This window comes from Callithrix jacchus, chromosome 10 (genome assembly GCF_049354715.1).
Source record: "Callithrix jacchus isolate 240 chromosome 10, calJac240_pri, whole genome shotgun sequence".
Taxonomy (NCBI): Eukaryota; Metazoa; Chordata; class Mammalia; order Primates; family Cebidae; genus Callithrix; species Callithrix jacchus.
The window spans coordinates 15058660-15080207 of record NC_133511.1 but is presented as its reverse complement, the minus strand read 5'-3'; the positions used below and the strand labels follow the sequence as shown (position 1 = coordinate 15080207).

The window sequence follows — 21548 nt, the reverse complement described above, 5'->3', positions numbered from 1 at the left end:
TAATATATACAAACATGTATGTATAATATATACATATATATATATCTCCATATATACATATTATATATAATATATACACATAGGTAATATGTACACATATATATACATATGCATATATGGAGGTCTGTAGTATATATATAATATATATATATGTGTATATACATGGGGATCTGTAGTATTCCATATATATACATATATACATATATGGTAATATGTATATATATATATATGGAGATCTGTAGTACATTTTGAGAGTATTCTCATATACAATGGGAAGTATGAATGCAATTTAATTTTTTCAATTGACTGTCCAGTTGTCCAAACATCATTTATTAAAAAAGCCATCTTGGCCAAGTGCAGTGGCTCCCGCCTATAATCCCAGCACTTTGGAAGGCCGAGGGGGGTGGATTACAAGGTCAGGAGTTTGAGACCAGCCTGGCCAACATGGCGAAACTTCTTCTCTACTAAAAATACAAACACTAGCTGGGCATGGTGGCCGGTGCCTGTAATCCCAGCTACTCAAGAGCCTTGAACCTGGGAGGCGGAGGTTGCAGTGAGCTGAGATCGTGCTGTTGCACTCCAGCCTGGGCAACAAGAGCAAGACTCTGTCTCAACAACAACAAAAAAGGCCATCTTTTTCCACATTGATTTGAGATGCGACCTCATCATATACCAATTTTCTATGTATACATTGTTCAGTTTCTAAGCTTTCTGTTTTGTTCTACTACTGGTCTGTTTCTTCATGCAGCAAAGCCACACTCTTTCACTTGTAGAAGCTTTATAGTATTTTAAAATATCTCATAGTGCCTGCCTCTTCCCTATCCTGATGTAGAACACAGAGACATGCATACACTGTTTTTCTTTTTTATGTTTTCTTGGTAGTTGTTTGGTTTGTTTATTTTTAATTTATTTAAGTTTCTCTTTATAGCCAACAGACCTAGTTGGCAGCTAAGTAGCTGGCATTTCTTTGCTATTTCTAGAGCTTTTCTTTGCTCCCTAGGATTGACCAATTCTTTGTTGATATGCCGTTTATTCTGAAAAAGAATGAGCATTTTATATAGGCTGGGTAGAGAATTTTGTTCATACATCACATATTTTTGGGAATTAAAGTTTGTACGGGCTTCTGAAACAAATTATGAAGCGTGTCTAAGAATCAGTGATATCCTCCAGCCTGCTCTCATACCATGTTCATCATATAGGTCAGTAGGAAGACTGCAGGTGGACTGTGAACTGGCTAACACTATATGAAAGAGGTTTCTATATGCAGTTTTTCTGGAGAGAAGATACATCAATCTTTTAAAGATGTTTTATCATCACAAAAAGTTAGACTGTTCTAGGTAAAGGTGAGAAAAATACTAGAATTTAAATACTCAGTAAAAAAAGAATGAGAGATGGCTTTGGCAAGATGAAAAAACAGGTCTTTTTACTGTTGTGCTCAGGATACATTGACTATGGAATTGAGTTTTGTATTTTAATATATTAGTAGGCAAAATTTCTAAGAGGTAAATATCTACCTTTAAAATAATGGTGTTTTCTCTCATCTTTCTTTTAGGTAAGTGACAATCTTGTGCCTGGATACATCAGCTTCAGAATGGATGAATTTTGAAGGTTTCGTTCCTCTTCTCTGGTGCTGTAGTAGTAAGTCAGACTTCTCATGTGCTCTGATCTGGTCCGATCTGGGCCAGGGGATTGGCTTGACAAAAGTAACTAGATAATTTCATGTAAACACTTTGCTTCTTTTACTTGAACTTGTTCTGTTAAGAACTCTTTGTATGTGTAGTGTCTGAGATTACACAAAAGAATGAAATGACCAGCTTCCTACTTTCAAGAAGACTGGATTTTAATAAGGATACAGCAGAAAGATCTTGGGTTTTGGAGTTGTATTAAATTTGAATTTCACTTTTTCATTGCTGTGTGATAACTCAGTTGTATATCTTTTTCTTCTATTTCCTCATTTATTCAGTAGGTATAATAATAACTACCTTATCAGATTGTTGGGAAGATTAAATCAGGGAATATCTATGCTTATCACAGTGTTCCAGTATATAGATTTTGTTCCTCATTTCTTCTTCCGGCTCTATCCCATGACTCAAAAAGAAGCAACAAGATCTAGATGTAGAAAAATAGAGACTAGCTCTCCCCTCCTGTTATCTGAAGGGTTTTTGGCTGAGACTCAGGAAATCTTGGAGAGCAGGCACCAAAGGCACCAAAGGATTTTGTAAAGGAATCTGTAGTGGGTCTAAGCAGGCGCTTTTCAAAGCATCAACCATCTTCTTAAATGTTACAGTCACATTAAAAAGCCTAGTTAAATGTGGCTTAGACGCTGTTTCATAAGTGACCTTAGTAGAATCCCTGTAAATATGTTAGAATATTAGGTTGGGAAAATATTCCTTTGTTGAATCTAAAATGGAATTTAAATAAATGACTGAAGAATGTAAGCTGAGATTGTTTGATCTCATGTGATTCTTTAAATAATTGTCACATTGTTGTGTTTAGAATTATCTAGCTATCGGGCCTAGTAAACAGATGAGCAGCATTTGCTGAGAAGGAGAAATGTATACAATTTGGTTTGGAAAGTGGAAGAGAACCACACCTAAGATGGAGAGACATCGATCAGAAAAGTCGGGGGGAAATTCAGGCATGGGCATTTTAGTTTGTGTGGCCCAAATACCTCTTATCCAGTGGCATAAGGCCTGACAAGAAATGTTCCTCTCTAAGGAGAAGCTGGGGCCAAGGGAGACTACAGTTCATTGCACATTCAGAGATTAAAATATCTCCAAATTAGTTCCAGTGAATCATTTTAAATTATTTTAAAACCCTTTATATTTTAATCAGAGCCTATTCACGACCAGTTAATTTGGATGGCACGTTCTAAAATTACTTTCCCCCAGTGATGTGTTGTGCCATTGCTGTTGAATGCAGAAACCTGAAGGAAGAGGGGGTTGGGGAAATTTGAAAGTATCAAGGAGCTGTTGATCTTTGGCAAGTGTTTACTTGTTTAAGAGTAGATTAAGATTTCATTCTTGCCACCTGATTTGGATGGGATAATGAGTAATGATACTCTCGTAGATGGGTGAGTTATTCTAGAGGACGCCAAAAGTATAGCAATGTGCCCATTTCCCCAAATACTCAGGGGAGACTTGATGCTGTGGCATTGCTCCAGTACTTTCTTCAATGTTTGGATGTAGTCTTTGGTTTAGAAGGTATTGTTTTAACATCTTTGGTAGTCTCAAAATCTTTATCCACCATTTTGTTAATCTGTTCTACCATTAGCAAAGGTGCATGCCTTGTTAAGAGTTCTAACTGTATGGTACACTTCCTTAATCATTAACATAAACATGATAGAGTACAGTGTCTTTTATTGTCACTTGAGAATAAAAAATCAGTGGAGGGCTATACAGATCACGTGTTGGTTCAGGTTTGACTTTTAAGTTCTGTTATTCTCACTTCAAAGATAATGAAACTGAAACTCAAAGAAAGAAGACCTGCCTTGGGTTACATATCAATTTAGTGATGGAACTCTAGGCCAGCGCTTTTACTGATAGTAATCTTCACTCTCTGATCCTCTTTGATTGGGAGGAGCCTTGTGCTTAGCTGTACTGTTTTACATCTTGATACACAGACTTTTCATTTTGTGGAGAGTAGCAGCAACTCCTTGGAAGTTGTTCATTTTGCAGTTAGGTAAGGTAGAGGGGCTGGTAATGTTCAGTTTTTCTGTGCCGTTCTGCTGATATGTTGGCTCAAGATACCAGAATCTATCTTGGAATGTTGTGTATTACCCATTAGTTACCTACAGGGAAAGAATATAAATAGGAGAAAAAGGAGATGGACAGGATGAATTTTTAAATTATAGCACTGAGTAACAACTGCTAGTCAAGAAGTTTTTGGCAGTTTGTTAGAATCTCATTTTAAAGCAATAACACACTCAGAGTTGTATTCAAACACTGAGATAAATGCATCAACCTCAATTCATGGTTTTGTTTTTTCATATAGCCGCTAATTATTGAACATAACGAGGCTTATTCATAATTTCTTTTCTCCTGCTTGATAGTCATAATCCTGTATTTGTGCGGCTGTCATTCCCATGGTAACAGACTAATGTTGGAAGCATAAGATTATTAAGTACAAAACAGTACATTAAAATAATGCTAAGGTTCTGACTTACAGAGAGACTTTCACACTAGGGCAAACTTCAAAAAAAAGAGAACACTTATACAGAAAGCAATTTACTTGGCCAGTAATGTTCAGTATTCCCATAGCTATTATGGAAGAGATTCGTTTGAATTATAGCCTCTTCCTTCCCAGACCATCATCTCCTTTGGCTTTTCAGCCAAGTCTTAATCTGGTGTTTATGATGTCAGCCTGTTGCCATGGGAGTTATTCTGTCACAGATGTATTGTGACTTCACTGCAGGACAGAGGCAGAGGAAAATTTAGGATGAAATAGAACAACTCTAAAGTTAATCTCCAGCATATCTGTTCTGGAAAGAAGTATTCCCTTCACCTTTATGTGCTCCTAAAAAAAAAAAAAAAAAGTTAAGTGGTGACTTGTTGAAGGTTGGCCAATGAATGTTGTCAAAATGACCAAAATGCCAAAAGCCAGCACTAAGGAAAAAATGTTACGTAGCTCAACCCTAGCTCTCTGAAGAGTGGTCAAGATTTATGTTTTTAATCCTATGCTACAGTAATGAAGCACAACCATGTCTGTAGCACATAAATTGATACACCATTTTTTCTTTTCTTGTAAGGGACTTTCTTCTGTCTTAAATCTAATGTGGTCACATTCACAAGGACATGCGCCCTTTGCTTCCACCGCCAATGACAACCATATCTTTATTATTCACAGACATATGTGGAGGCCCTGCCAAACTGAGAGGCATCTTTGAAGTCAAATTTTGTAGGGCTCATAGCACGTTAGCATTATGGTCCCTTAGGGGCCACTTCATCATTTGGTATCTGGGACAGTCTCCCATTTGGATGGCATAAAAATAATCTAGGTTCTTTCCTAGGGAATGAGAGATTTCCACAGAGTTAAGCTAAGCACACAGGTGATCCTGTGTGCATGATGAACTCTTTGAATGTCATGAACCAATGGTATAAATAGAATGCATGTACCTTAAATCATTTTTTAAAGAAATATGGTATAGAAGGAGAATAAAATGCTGTGTAGTAAATAAAATCTTTTGGGCTATGTTTAAATAATATGTAAACTTAGAAAATTAGCTGCAGTGAGTCTTTTTTTTAAATAATTGGAATTATAGGATTTAGGACTTTTTTTGTGCCCTCTTCCTCCATGTTTGAAGTTAATAGAGAGTTTTAATATCTCTCCCCTTATTAGAAGAAACCACTAAAATAGGCAAGACTAAGGAAGTTCACATTATACAATCATCTCTAATTGCTGGCGATTTGTCATTAGAAAGCTGTGGTAGTCACCTTGGAATCTGCATAACTTTTTTTGTGTGTTTATGAAAAGAATCTGTTTTCTGCTCGCTCACCCAAATTGGTATCCTTCTTAAAGGCATGGGGCTGTGCCGTAGAAACTCATGTCAGCATAATATGCCATGTACCTCTATAATGATTTTTTTTTCAGCATTTTGTTTAGCCAGCTTCAGAAACAGCAGTATGTGTGTAAATGATTTTCTTTAAAAAGCAGATATAGATTAATGTATTGGTTTAGTAATTTTTTTCCCAACTTTCCTCTTTTCCTTTTCTTTATCTTTTTTTCCCCTTCAATTCTCTGAGATAACACCTATGATAAATCTCAAAGAAGGTAGAAGAATTTGTTTATTTTTTATACTTTATGTCAATGATTCTCAAATTTAGAGAGCATGAAGAAATCCTGAATGCCTGGTATCACCCCCAAAGATTGCGATTAATTGTTTGGAGGTGTGGTTTGGGCTTTGGAATTAAAAAAAAATTTAAATGATTTTTATATACAGACAAGTTTGCTTTCTGCTTTCTATATATGAATAGCTGAAAACTGAACTATCAAAGGCAAGTCTAAATATCACATGTGTATTTGATTTTTATAATTCAGTTGTGTCCCTTCCTACTTTATGCTGTTTCATTTCCTCTGTTATAAGAACATACTGTAAAAGTAATCAATCTCTGACTCACAAAATTTTCCCTTTCTTTTAGAATGAATAATGGATGAGCACTAATTATCTCTAGTGTTTTGTTTTGTTTTTTACTTTCTACTTTTAAAAAAATTGGCTTCAAAATTTTAGGAGATTCTGAATCAAGACTATAAAACAAAAATCACGTGGCTCATAGGGAAATGAACAGAGCTTCTATTTTAGAAACTTGTTTAGCACTGGAAATTGAACTTTAGTTTTTGACATTGGGTTCCACGCTATGTACCATCTCTACAGTGTGCTCAGTGTGCATGCAAATTGTTTTCCTTAAGCTCTTTATAAATGATGAGATGACATTAAAAGAATAGTTTAATCATGTTTTCGTTTTTCAATATGTAACGCTAGAGAAGACGAGAAGTAGATTTCTTCATCTCATAAAACAAAGTACCTTTGCAATAAAGTTCTGACTAAAACTTAACCCAGCATTTTTTTTTTCATTTATCTTGGTTATTGCTTTTCACATGTCTCGTGGTTCTTGTAAACATGATTTTCCCTCTGGAGCTAGATAGAAAGCTAAAGTCATAAAGGAAAGTGTTGGTATCCAAGCATCTTGCTTCTGATGTTTAGCCTTAAGAAATATATTTGAGCTTAAAAGAAACATAATAGGTTTGCTTGAATTTACTTTTCCTTCACATTCTCTTATACTGAATCTATGGATAGCCCTAATACTTGCATAGATAGAGATCTGATGTAATTTTATGAAGCAGTGCTGTGAGATGACTGCAAAGGATGTTAATATTTCTGTTGACACAGCCTTGTAGATTTCCAAAGAGCATGTGCAGATGTTAAGTCTGTAGATCTAGATCTGTTAGCACAACCATTGTCTTTGTTTTAAATGTTTGAATTTGTTTTATATAGTCAAAATAATTATGTATTGCATAAAAGGGTTTCTCTAAGAGCTTGGGTAATTTTTTCTTCTGACCATCCAGAAAGGGTTTTCGTTTCCTTTTTTTCCCCCCAATAAATTCAGCCTTTTCCTAGCAGATGATTTATTACTATGGTCGGTGACTCTGTATTTGGTTGATTTATTGAAAAGTCCATTTATTATCAATAATTTTAGTTTATATTCAGGGTAAGGACAGTGCTAATGCCATAATGCTTTGTATTTTCTCTTTTTTTTTTTTCAGGTTTGTTTCTCTTTCATCGCTATGTGAATTAGGAACTAAAACTGAAAAGATCCCCTGTCAAATTTCGCATTAAATTATAAGATAAAAAATATTAATGAAGGCCGGGCGCGGTGGCTCACGCCTGTAATCCCAGCACTTTGGGAGGCCGAAGCGGGTGGATCACAAGGTCAAGAGATCGAGACCATCCTGGTCAACATGGTGAAACCCCGTCTCTACTAAAAACACAAAAAATTAGCTGGGCATGGTGGCGCGTGCCTGTAATCCCAGCTACTCGGGAGGCTGACACAGGAGAATTGCCTGAACCCGGGAGGCGGAGGTTGCGGTGAGCCGAGATCACGCCATTGCACTCCAGCCTGGGTAACAAGAGTGAAACTCGGTCTCAAAAAAAAAAAAATATATTAATGAGATACTTTTACAATGAAGGGACCCTATAAGGTTATTCAGAGCTGTGGATTTTTTTTTAGTTTGTTTATTTATTTATTTATAGGGTAATAAGAATGTATTCTATTTTTAATGCTACCTCTATTTTTTTTTTCAAACATTGCTAATATTTGCTCCTTTTTTCTAATACTTTATGTCCCAAGACTGTATTTTTTTTTTTTTTTTTTGCTTAATGACAAATCTTAAAAGTATATTTCATCAGCCAGGTGTGGTGCCTCATGCTTGTAATCCCAGCACTTTGGGAGGCCAAGTCAGGTAGATCACGAGGTCAGGAGTTTGAGACTAGCCTGGCCAACACAGTGAAACTCCGCCTCTACTAAAAAAAAAAAAAAAATACAAAAATTAGCTGGGCGTGGTGGCGGGCGCCTGTCATTTCAGGTACTCAGGAGGCTGAGGCAGGAGAGTTGCTTGAACCCAGGGAGGGGAGGTTGCAGTGAGCCAAGATCACACCACTGCACTCCAGCCTGGGTGACAGAGCTTGACTTGGTCTCAAAAAAAAAAAAAAAGTATATTTTATCCCAGTTTTTCTATTAAATCTTTCCTTCCGTCCGTCTTCTATGAAATCTCTTTCATTTAAAACTTTTTTCTAATTCTAAAGTTAGAATATCCATATTTTAATAAAAAAGAATTCATAATAGTATAGTTTAGAGGAAAAGTTCACGTATAATCCTACCACTCAGAAAAAAATATTCTTGATACTAATATTTTTCACTTTCCATGCATATTACCATGCCTAGTTCAGATTAGATTCTCCTTGTTTTTGTTTTGATTTATTTAATACTGCATTATTTACAGCCTTTTGTCTTTATAAATATCCTTAAAGCATACATTTTAAAGACTATATTATAATTAACTTTGTAGATGTATCATAATTAAATGGGCTATTTCTCTTTTTTTTTTTTTTCCTTTTTAAGAAATGGGGTCTTGCTGTGTTGCCTAGGCTGGTTTGCAGTGGCTATTCACAGGTGCAAGGATAGCATACTACAGCCCTGGGCTCCTGGCCCAAGAGGTCTTCCCGGGGCCCAGGAGCCTCAGCCTCCTGAGCAGATGGGACTATAGGTGCACACTACTGTGCCTGGCTTGTTTTACCACTTTTAATCCTCTAGATTTTTTTTCCAGAATTTGGTATTGTGAATAATGCTTTCATGAACATCTTTGTATCTTTGCCTATATTTTACAGTGTTTCTTTGACGGTGTCACAGTTGAAATGCCTGGGTCAGAAAATCGTTGTTTTGATTTCATTCCTCCTGGCTGGAAATGACCATCTTACCTGCCACGGTCATTTGTGTTTGGGAACGTGAATGTTAGTTTTTAAAGTCTGTGATAATTATGCAGAGGAAAATATAATTTCGTTTTATTTGTGTTTATTTGCTGTCAGTGAGGTTGTTTCCTCCAAATGTTTATTAACCATTTGTTTTTTCTTTTCAGTAGTGTTTTAAGTTCTTTAACCTATTTCTGAATAAGTGTTTAATGTGTATGTATATGTGTGTCTGAGTGGTGTTTAATCAGTGTAAATAGGCTTTTAGGGTAGAGATAATAAACCTTTATATGTCCTATTTATAACTCTTTAAAAATTCTCTGCCTAATTTTTTGCCTTTTCTGCTTGAATAAGAAAAGCTTTAAGAAATCATTGAACTGAATGAATGATTCATTTATTTAACAGACACTTACTGAGTATCTATTATGTGCCAGGCACTGAAGTATATTAGTGAACTAAAGAGACAACTGTCTCCTTTTTATAGAACATATATTGGGGTGAGGAGTAAGAAATAAACAATTAACACAATAAATAAATTGTATAGTATTTTAAGAATGACAGCAACTTTGGAAAAAATAAGCAGGGTAAGAGGAGTACTAGGGAAAGGATTACAATTTTAAATGGGATGGTCAGGACTGGCCATAGTGAGAATATGACATGTGAACAAAATTGACTTACTATAAAAGTAAAAACTTTTATAGAAATATTTGTTCTTTGCGGTGATATTGTTAGTGTGGGCTTGCTATTTTGTTTTTTAATAACACAGATTTAATTCTGTGCTCCCTGGGTGATCTCCTTTTTAGGATAGTTAAAATGAATCACCTTGGTCCAGAGCCCTGATGTATACTGTTGGAAGGGTTTGTAAGTTGATCTTCCTGTCTACATCGATGGGCAGGAGCTCTGCCTTTAGTCAGCACCAGAGAGGTAACTTTGTGGCCTCTGTATGTCAGAATTTGCATAGCTGTAAGAGAAATTTTGTCAATGTGAATTTGAGGCTGGATTGAGATTTCTTCACCCTGGTGAGAAGGACTTGAATCTCTCTATCTTGCAGTAAGTGCTACTGTTATCTTTTGTTTCAGGGGGAAAAGCAATAGACAATTTTCATGATTCAGATGTTGAAATTTCTGGATTCATCTCTCCTTCCCCCATCTTCCTCCTCTTCTCTTTTGCCCTTTTCTCCTTCTCCTTTTATTTCTACTTCTTTTTCTTGCTTAATTTGAGACTTTGATTCTGTTGCTGGGTGTCATTTATCCTCTGGCATAACCATTGCGGTTCATTTTCCGAGCTGTGCTCCAAGGCCATTCATATTTTAGAATGGAACTGTGTTGTTTTGTTATTCATCTCTCAAGTCTGAAAGACCATTGTAATCATTTTGCTGATAAAGAACATGAATATGAAGAAGAAATAGTGGTAAACCAGACAGTCCTGAGAGTGTGTTGCCTTGAAAAGGAACATGGGATCATAGAGAAGTTCTTTACTTTTGTTCATTTAAATTGATGAATTCTTTAAATTGTGTGTCTAAATTGTACTTATTTTTTGTAGTTTAATGCAGACAGGTTATAAGATTCTAGATGCTAATTCACACTGATTTCTTTCACAAGTTAGGAGACAATTGTTGATTCATAAAACATGAGAGGAACTTTGGGTAATGTCGATTGTATGACTATTCTTCTATGCATTCCTATTGCTTTGCTATCGGCAGTCATTAAATGGATTCAATTTGAAATCTGAATGAGAAATTAGTGTATTCTTATGAATGTGTCTCCCATAAATTTTAAATGAAGTGTTTGACTTTTTCATACATATCAACTTGGCAAAAGAATTTTAATTATTTCATTGGCTGAGTTTATGAGATTCAGTAGTTCAAGATTACTCAAACCAGGGTACAATAAGAAATAAATATAATTAAATGCTCACAAATGTGAAAGTCTTAAACAGGAACTGAGCTGTAATAATTGTTTAATCTAGAAACTTCCTCTTTTGTCACACATTGTGACAAAATACTCTTCTCTTCATACTCCCACCCAACCTCCCACCTTTTTTTTTTTTTTTTTTAAAGAGTCGCCTGGCCAGGCCGGGCGGCTCACGCCTGTAATCCCAGCACTTTGGGAGGCCGAGGCAGGCGGATCACCAGGTTAGGAGATTGAGACCCTCCTGGCTAACATGGTGAAACCCCGTCTCTACTAAAAATAAAAAAAAAATTAGCCAGGCGTGGTGGCACGTGCCTGTAATCCCAGCTTCGGGAGGCTGAGGCTGGAGAACTGCTCGAATCCGGGAGGCGGAAGTTGCAGTGAGCAGAGATTCCACCACTGCACTACAGCTTGGGCAAAAGAGTGAGACTCTGTCTCAAAAAAAAAAAAACAAAAGAGTAGCCTAACCTTTTGCTGATGACTCCAGGAGCCTATTAAAAACGAATGGTGGTGCTGTTTCAGTTTTCCTTTCAGCCTTTCAATTAACTAAACATTTACACCTGATCATTGTCACCTAGTTTTTTTCAAATCACAGGTGAATTCTCTTACCCTTCTTTCTCTCTCTCAGTCTCTCCCCCACTTTTCTCTTCCTCCTCTCCCTTTATCCCCTACTTCTCTCCTTTCTTCATTCCTCCACCCACTTCCTCTCTCCTTCTCTCTCTCACCTCCCTTCCTCACTCTCCTCCCTGCCTCCTAACCCTTTCCCCCTCTCCCTCTCTCTCAGAGAATAACACCATTTTCCAGTATAATTGGGCTTGTCCATTTCTGCTTGTAGAATATTGGAGTATTTCAGCTTGAACGTATACTCTGAGCAGGAGTGATAAGAAATGTGACTGTTTAGCTAAAAAATGAATAGCTCGAAATCCGTCAAGCCACTGTCACATGCTCCATCTTTGTAAGCACCACTGCTTTTCCTTTTTTCTCCTGTGGGATGGGGGGAGGTGGGATGGGAGGGGGTACACAGTAGTCCCACTATCCTCTGTTGGCTCAGAATAAGGAGAAAGGAGGCATCAGTGGCTCATGAATGTGTGGATGCACAACTCTAAATAAGTACCACTTCCAACTGTCTCCTGGTATGACTGTGACTTCTCTGTTTTACTTCCCATCTTTGAGACTACAAGTGGCTCAGATTAAATTTTGATAGTCACACATCCGCAGCATCGTTTACTTACATAACAGGTGTTTCTGAAGAACTTAATAAAGGTAACTTATTTCTATTAACTTCTAAGTTATTTAAAGAGTAACCCTTCTTTTGTATTATATAATTATTAGATATTTAGAATGTACAGAAACTAGAAGGGAAAAAAATCATCCATGAGCAATCTGCTAGGAACAGATGACCAGTATTGACAGTTTCTTGGATTTCTTTCTAGGCATTTTTCGTCTAAGTTCCTTCCTTTTATCTGCCTGTTTTACTTAGTTGTGATCATGCTAGAGGCATCATCTTTAATACTGTTGTTTCCACTTAATAGCGTATGGTGTTTCCAATTGTCATGAACTTCTGTAAACACATTTAAATACTGCATAGTGTTCTTTGGAATGTAAAGAGCACCATTCAATTAACCATTCTCCTCAGTTTTTGAAAACTACATGTGGTATTTTCAAGTTGTTTGCTTTTGTAAACAACGCTTTGATGAATATCTTTACACATATAACTTTTTCCACATTTAGGCGATATTTCCAGAAATACAGTTATGGATTAGGAACACTGTGTATGTTATTTTAAATCCACAGGGCTGTGTGAGTGAAGACATTGTTTTGTTGTTGTTGTTTACATTTTTCATTTGGAAATTGTTTCAAACTCACTGAAAAGTTGCAAAAATAGTACAAAGTACACCCATATGCATTTTATATGGATTCACCTCTTACTGACATTTTGTTCCATTTGCTTTATCGTTTGTATCTGTGAACACTCCCTTTGTGTTTTTCACTCCCTTTGTGTTTTTCACTCCCTCCTTCTCTGTCTTTTCCTTCGCTCTTTCTCTGTGCGTTTTACCTGAACCATTCTAGGGTAAGTTGCATGAACCATATCTTTCTGCCTCCAAATACATCAGAGTGTATTTCCAAAGAATAAGATTTTCTTATGTAACCAGGGTATAATTATCAGCTTCAGGAAGTCTAACATTGACATAATACTTTTATCTAGTCTTCTGTCAGCATTCTCCATATTTCAGTTTGGTCAATTGATCTAATGATACCCTTTATAGCAATTTTCCTCCCTACAGTGCAAGATCCAGTCCCGGGTTACATACTGCATCTAGCTGTTATGTCTCTTCAGTCTCCTTTAATGGGGAACAGTTCTTCAGGCTTTCTTTGTCTTTCGTGACATTGACATTAAAAAAAATACAGAAACCTTCCCCTATTATTTTTTAAGTAAAGTTTTTATTTGAGTTTGTGTGAGGTTTTGTCATGATGAGATTAAGACTGTGGATTCTCAACCACTATAATACTGAAGTATCACAATAATACTGAAGTGTTATTGTACCCAATGTCCTTCTACCCTTTGTTGGTGATAGTCATTTTGGTTATCTGATCAGGGCATTGCCTGATTTTTTACTGTATAGTTACTACATTAACCCTTACAACTAATAAGCAATCTGTGGGGAGGCACTTTAAGAGCATGAAAATATCTTGTTCCTCTTCAAAACTCGTCCCTTAGATTTAACATGTATTCATGATCCTTGCTTGGACCAGTCTTTTCTGTGGCGATTTTTCCAACTATAACACTTCATTAACCTTTACCAGTCAGTAGTTAGCATTCTCCTATGAAGACTTTTCCCATCCATCCATCTATCCATCCATCCTCTCATTATCTGTCTATCTTCGTCTATCAATTGTATTGACTCATAGACTCCCCTTTTTAATGGTTTATAGTTCATTACTTTCCTTAAGTATTTTGGTACTCAAATTCTCCTAGATTTAATCGGTGGGGGCCCTTTTAAATTGTCTTTTGTGTTCTTTTAATATGCTCCCATCATTTTCTCATCCTTTTTTTTTTTGACATAAAACATAATGGCCATTTATACTCACTTGATATGTGCAACGTGGATCACTTTACACACAGGAAAAACTCAATATATCCCTCTTCTTAAAATAGGGTAGATAGTAAAATTTTGAGATCATAACTGATATTATTCTTTTCTTAACACTAACTTTTTCTGTTGTGAGATGTGCTAGGCTCATCTTGTCCTTTCTCTGCCCTAGCCCTGTAATCAACCATTTCTCTGATGAGTTCTGTCTTTTTTTTTAGGGGAGAAAGGTATTAAAAATCAATATTGGGGTGCTAGGTGTGCCACTTACAGGGTAGATTTGATTCTAGGCCTTTTTTAGGAGACAGGAAAATCTATACACATACATGTGTGCATACACAAGCACGTATTTTAGGAATTGTGAATTTGCAGTAATACTTCCAAGTTCAAACCATTTTCATAGGGAATTATTTTTCCACAGTGAAAACCCTGCTTCCTAACACATTCAGTTACTCAGTCCTTTAATACATCTAAAAATAGATTCAAATTGCATCACCCATACTACAGAAAACAGACTTACTAAAAAAGTTCAAGACATGCTTTCCCTTCACACTTTCTTAGAATAGGGTAGATAGTAACATTTTGAGGTCATAACTGATGTTATTCTTCTTTTCACCTCTCTTCATAGTGGTTATGTTTTTAATTTGAAGTACAACTGTTTCCCTATGCTTCATTTTGCTTTCAATTTTAAGATTTTATCTTGCCTATCTTTGTTTATTTTGCTTTTGAATATGTAGAACACTAAGATGCCTTCCAAATTTAAAATTCTGTATAAAGGTATACTGAGACATGTATTACTGCTGGAGTTTGGTCATTTATTTATAGCAAATGGGGTTCATATCTTAGAATTTAAAATTATTACCTTTATTATTTTAAATTCTTTTATTTTTTAAATCAAGCATATTTATTAGACATTCAAAGGGGACAAAAGCAATTCTTGATTCTTGTGACCAGCCTTAGTGCTTTGTATAGTAGAAAATAAGAAATGTTTGGTTCACAAATGAAGCAAGTGCCAGGTACTTCATGACAGAGACTGTCCTAGCCCCTTTGTCTGTGTATCGTGGATTATATTCCCTGTTTCCATACACTGTTGCTACCTGTTTGTTGTTGTTTTTTTAAATTTTACTTCTTTGATACTAGCTTTACTGGTGATCAATTTCACTAGTTCCCACTCTTCTAGTTTAACTTTGAAAACATCTTTGAATGGTGGATACATCAAGTGTGTATATTTTTCAAGGGTTAAGCTCTTGATTACATGTTGCTTTGGTTGGATATTTGTCTCCTCCAAAACTCATGTTGAAGTTTAATTCCTAGTATGGCAGTATTGAGAGGTAGAGCCCTTAAGAGGTGACTGGGTCATGAGGGTTCTGCCCTTATGAATGGATTAATCTATTCACGGATTAATGGATTAATGAGTTATAGATTAATGGGTTGTCACAGAAGTGTAGGACTGGTGGCTTATCAGAAGCAGAAGAGAGATCTGAGCCTGCAGACTCAGCCCCTTTACCATGTGATGCCCTGTGCCGTCCTGGGACTCTACATAGAGTTCCTTCAAACAAGAAGGCTCTCAGCAGATGTGGCTCCTTGACCTTGTACTTTTCAGCCTCCATAACTGTAAGAAATTGATTCCTTTTCTTTATAAATTACCCAGTTTCTGGTATTCTGTTATAAGCAACATAAAATACACTAAGACACCTGTCTTTTTTTTTTTTTTTTAAACAATAAGGCTTAAAAATACATTTAATATAAAGGCTGATATATATTCCAGCTCTGCATAGGATATAAGTGTTCCTCCCACTTAGGGTTGTCGTCAGATATGTAGACTTTGTTTTTTAATATTTGGAATTTGTGGACTTTGCCCATGCAATAGTTTCATGTCCTTTTCTTTTTGAAAATTACAACTGGGTTTTATGGAATGATGGACTCACCATAGTTAATCCTGAATGACTTAATGAACTGCCAGACAGATTAAGGCAATATGGTGTTCCAGAAAAGATCTTGATTTGTAGAATTAAGGGTGGCAAGAAACTTCATAATTGCTCCTTTCATTCCAGCAGGTAATTTTGTTAGGTGTAACTCATGTAATCTTAATATCTGAATGTGTTCAGTTTTATCCTGTTCTCATATAGGAAATCCCAGTGCAGGGAAGAAAGAAAGTAGCTTGAACACCAAAGATACTAGAAAGTTACAGTCTCGGGAGCTGTCAGCAAGGTTTGCTTGTAGTTTTTTGATACTGGTCAGTTGTGAGTCTTGTTACGTCAAAGAATTTAGAAAGGGACAAGGGAGGCTGCCTTTGTGCAGCCAATTAGCTGGTCTGGGCAGTCAGTTTAAGTGGGAAAATTAAGGCTTTATCTACTTAGGTTTGGGAGGGATTTTCTGGCAGATTGCAAAATCTTGATTAAGTTAGCCCCAGTTTAATATGTACCTGAGATGGGCTTTTTTTTTTTTTTTTTAATCCTTTACATTTTCTTGCTATAAACAATTACAAATTGGTCCACTTCTTATAGATAGACTTTATATACATTCCATAGCCGACAAAGTAAAAATCATATTTTTGAATGTACATATAATAGAATAATTGAGATGATCCTCAGATGCATGTCCCTCAGTAGAGTCATAGTAAAGGCATTTGCTGGCTGGCTGGAGCCATTGTTTTATTGCCTGTCTCAACTCAGAGAAAGGAACAAATGAAGACTTGTATTAGAAGTACTCACACATAGGAAAAGCTCTGGAACATCTTTAGCATTTTACTCAGCAGCAAATCTTATTTCACAATTTTATATATTATTTCACGTGTTGTGTTATTAAGCATTTTTCCCATCTGCATTTAATGGGACAGTTGTTTCTAACTTGTTCTTTTGAAATTTTTAATTGAAAATCTGTTTTTTTTGAAAGCACATTTTAAAAATAAATATATGCTGTTCAGCTAGGTGGTAAAAACGAAAATGAGTATGAATGTATGTTTTCTGTAAGGGTTCTGAAAGCAATAATAGGATCTCTTTAAGCTCTACTGTATAGGGAGGCAAGCGATCCATCAAAAGCACAGTCTTAGATTTGGGTCTTCTATTTAGATTAGGAATGTTAAGAAAGATGGATGGTAAATGTCTTTTAGCTGCATTGTCCCCCAAACATGAAATGAAATCTAAAGACTCTCAAAGAAGGTTTCAATTACACTAGCAAATGACTTGAACAAGGATTGGGTAAGGGGAGGTCACGGGCCAGTGGAATGCCAGTTGTGGATTTATATTGTTTAAAATGAAAACATTATTTCCATTAACCCCTTTCCACTAACACCTCCACCAGAGTTATTTTCAGACTGTACGTTTGTAGGTGTTAGTCATACTTGATAGAAATGCTTTATCACAAGTGTGAATTGCACAGCCTTTCCATGGATATATATTTTTTTCCCTGTCCAATACACAAGCCAGGGTTTCATTTGGCTAATCCTCTAGAGAGGTACTGGCATCCCTGTGTTTCTCAGACTTGATTTTAAAATGTAGCAGTAAGCTACCCAGTTGCAAAGAAGCATTTCTAAATTTTTTAATTAAAAACAGAATAAATGGATTCTGTGCTGTGATTTTCTGTGATAACAGCCAATCGACTGCCAAATCACACTGTGCACTTGAGTTTGGGGAGGGAAAAGTCTAGGTTTAAGGGTGACTCTCGATGGATTTGCCCTTAACTGTCAATGTGGGTTTGAGTGTGGTTTTTGCCCTCTCAATGCAAGTGGAGAAAAGAGTTGGTAAGCAGAGGATGAAGAATCCTTTTAATGAGTCGGCTATAGTGTGCACTCAGGGCAGACACTTTAAAAGAGCACCATTAATTTGAATAAAACAGGAGAAGGTAGGTACTTTGTACATCCATAAAGCACTGAAGGGGATAAATCCAATTATCTGTTCAATATTTAATGGCCATAAAGTTAAAAATTTTAAAGGCAGTACCTCGGAGACTGCTTAGTCAATTCTGTCCATATTATTTTTGACATTCAAAAGTCAAGGTAGAATAGCCATATTGATGGCAGTGTTCATCACATTGGTCTGCTGATTTAGTGGCAATGACCCTGGGATTTGTGTTTCTCTACACAGATGAAGATCGGTTGCATTTTTTTTTTCCGGGAGCTCTTAGGGAAACCATAGGATCTGCTGAACTTCCAACCTGTTTCTTTCAGTCCTTTGCTATTGGCTCTTGCTATGAAAGGTAACTAAGGATGATTAACTTCAAAATTCAGATGCAAAAGAACCAGAATAAAGATCAGCTATTTGGGCTAACACTGCTTTTAAAGAAAACAGAAGATTTTAATAAAATCTGTGTTTCAAAAATTTCTATCTAAGAAACTCTATTAGAGACTCTCTTAAATTCCAACCCGATTTTATAAACTTTTTTCACTGTACGTATTTTCTAAGAAAGTCATGGTGGTGGGGGAGATAATTTTTAAAGTCTGCCACCTCTGTCTATTCTGCAGCTGTACTTAGCCGCTGATGCAGATGGGCATTTGCTCTGTGGTTCAAAGGCAACTGAATCATAAAGCTTCTAAGAAAATCGATGCTGTAGCGACAGTTGAAATGAATGTCAGTATGACAGAGTGATTTTGTGATATGGTCTTGAAGCTTTATTCTTCTTGCCTATTAACTAATACGGGATCCTAATTAGCCATTAACTTGGTCTCACCTTGTATGGTCCAAACTATAGAAGTATATCTTACTGTATTTCAGAGAATGTAACTACTGGTTACCTTTTCACTTATTCTGTTTTATGTATTTCCTTTCGCATTGAATATTCTCCTTTTGTACATTTCTGAAATAGAGCTGTATGCTCCCTGGGCATTGGATAGCATTGGATCCCTTTCAACATAGCTTCAGTTGCCTGTAGCTGTCTACCTGTTTATTTATCTAAACTAATACTATGTACAGATAAATTCTGACATGACGCAGGTTTACTGTTAAAATGTTATAGAAGAATCATGAAGGAAGATAACTTTAAAATAGATTAAAGAAGCAAAAGTGAATACATTGCATGAATTAGGAGATGATAATAAGACTTCTGTTTTAAAGATATGTCAGAGTTTTAAGAAGGGCCAGCCTATTGTGAGTGCTTTTAAGGATTCTGGCTTTCCTTGGGAATACATGTAAAATCCTTTGCTTTTTCTCCTCTATTTTGCTATGTATTTTCCTTTAAAGGGAGATTTGGTTTGTTTTACTCTATTTTCAAATGCAAATTCAGCTTATTCTTGTTACAAGTACCATCTCTAAGGATGATACTTGCTGAAATCTAAAACTATTTAGTGTTCCTGGATCTTACCGTTTTTAAGTAGATCATTCCTTGTTTTGCTCCAAGTGTCTTGACTGATTTGGCTGTTAAACCAGCAGAAACCTTTGTTTTCTGTAAAGGAAATAAAGGTGAGAAAATAATGATTTCCTGGATAATTCAAAGAGACGATTTAACATACAAATCCCTAACATGCCACTATACAAGGACTTGTAAATCAGTTTATGTTACAACTCAGCATGACAATTGTTAAACTCATTTATTTTTAAAGAGCTTTTATATGTGATACATGTTAAAAGAGCCAAGAAGAGAGGGACTTTTAGCACTGTTCTTCTTGAATATAACATATATGTTTCTGAACTCTTATTGGGGCATTTTATTTGTTTGCTCATTTCTGATCTGTACAGCCCTTAAGCTGTATGATTTTGAGGACAGGGAACCTCTCTTGTGCATTATATATTCCTAGAATGTATTTTTTTTCTTGTATGATTTTCTCCCATGCCTTTATATTACCAGTATTATTATTTACATAATATTTCTCTTTAAATTGGTTTACTTTTTTACCCAACCTCATTCAAATCAGTATTAGCCATGAAATTACAGGTTTGTTGGGCTGTATCTTCTTTTAATACATATTAATATTTACATTAAAATCCTAATTATTGCCATGCACGGTGGCTCACACCTGTAATCCCAGCACTTTGGGGGGCCAAGACAGGTGGATCACTTGAGGCCAGGAGTTTGAGACCAGCCTGGCCAACATAGTGAAACCCTGTCTCTACTAAAAATACAAAAATTAGCCCAGTGTGGTGGCAGGCACCTGTGGTCCCAGCAACTTGGAAGGCTGAGGCAGGCACATGGCTTGAACCTGAGAGTCAGAGACAGAGGTTTCAGTGAGCTGAAATTGGGGCCACTGCTCTCCAACCTGGGTGACAGAGTGAGACTCTGCCTCAAAAAAAAAAAATCCTAATGATTAAAACTTATTAAATTTTATTTGTGTACCACTTACAGTCATCTCATGCATCATACTTGAGGAATGGTGCCCTAGCGTAGCCTTGCACATTCTCACATTTAGTCATTATTTGTTTAATTGTTGAGGGAAGGGAATAAGATTCATGTACTTAGTGTGTCAAGTGTTGTTTTCAGTAGTTTACATATGGTTTCTCTTAATCCCTATTACAACCAAATAAAAAAGATATATTCTTTTTTTTTTTTTTTTGAGACGGAGTTTCGCTGTTGTTACCCAGACTGGAGTGCAATGGCACTATCTCGGCTCACCGCAACCTCCGCCTTCTGGGTCCAAGCAATTCTCCTGCCTCAGCATCCCGAGTAGCTGGGACTACAGGCACGTACCACCATGCCCAGCTAATTTTTGTATTTTTAGTAGAGATGGGGTTTCACCATGTTGACCAGGATGGTCTCGATCTCTTGACCTTGTGATCCACCCACCTCAGCCTCCCAAAGTGCTGGGATTATAGGCATGAGCCACTGCACCTATATTCATTTTATACATAAGAAAAGTGAGGCTCAGAAAGGCTAAGTGACTTTTCCAAGGTCAAATAGTTTAGCAAAAATTAGAGCTGAGATATGAACCTAGGCCTCTCTGATTTCAAAGCCTGTGCTGTTTTTGCTGCATATTGTGGACTCTCAGTAATTAGTGGGTTAACCTTATGCATTACTGTCTGCTTTCCTCTTGTTATTCCTCTGTGGTTAGACGAGAGTGGACGCTGAATGGTCTTTACAGTGTGTGATTTTCTTCTGGAATTGCATTTTGCATTGTCTTGAAAGTTGTTACCACCTTCTTTTTAAGGTTTGTATGAAAGGAAGCCTCTTAGCACTACTGAGAGGAATACACTTGCTTTGGATTTTTAAAAGGTGTTGATAATGAAGCGTTTAGACATGTATTAAGCTTCTTATTTAAGTTAGAAGTAGCTTCTCTCTACCTGTTTTTCATTTTATGTAGCCTAGATAATGTTGTACTTCAGAGATAAAACCTGGAGATAATTTGATTCTTATCCAAAATGAGTCCCATTTTCAGCATACACATATGCTCATCTAACCATTGCTTGATTACCTCTAATTATGGAGTCTCACTATCTCCTCTTTATTACTAAAAAATGAAAGAGAGCCTCGACAGCCATAGTTTTTCAATACTAATATCCTACTATTTAAAAGTTGCAAGGTGGCCTAATGTTTGCTTATTCAATTTATTTATTTTGGTGGTAGAAAATAGAAAAAATTGTAAAAATATTGTTTGCCTTTTGATAAATTCAGAAAACTTTTTCTATTTCCCCTTAAATCATTTGGTTTCCATCTCAGATAATC

General features: G+C 36.2%; 1 protein-coding gene and 1 long non-coding RNA gene across 27 annotated transcripts in view; one reads left to right on the top strand and one right to left on the bottom strand.

Annotated features, from left to right (window-relative positions):
* Positions 1–21548, top strand: part of CADM1 (cell adhesion molecule 1) — a 336780-nt gene that overhangs the window by 101833 nt on the left and 213399 nt on the right. Inside the window, exon 2 of one of the 26 annotated variants that reach the window (XM_078339514.1) lies at positions 1553–1638. The exons of the other annotated variants lie outside the window; for them this stretch is intronic. Within the exon in view, the coding sequence (XP_078195640.1) occupies positions 1596–1638 (43 nt within the window). The 5' untranslated portion in view covers positions 1553–1595. The remainder of the gene's footprint in view (positions 1–1552; positions 1639–21548) is intronic. 26 annotated transcript variants of the gene reach the window in all.
* Positions 1551–4311, bottom strand: LOC144578043 (uncharacterized). The gene is made up of 2 exons (XR_013523061.1): positions 4166–4311; positions 1551–3790 (listed from the first exon to the last, which is right to left on the bottom strand). It is a non-coding gene; the product is annotated as an uncharacterized LOC144578043 (long non-coding RNA).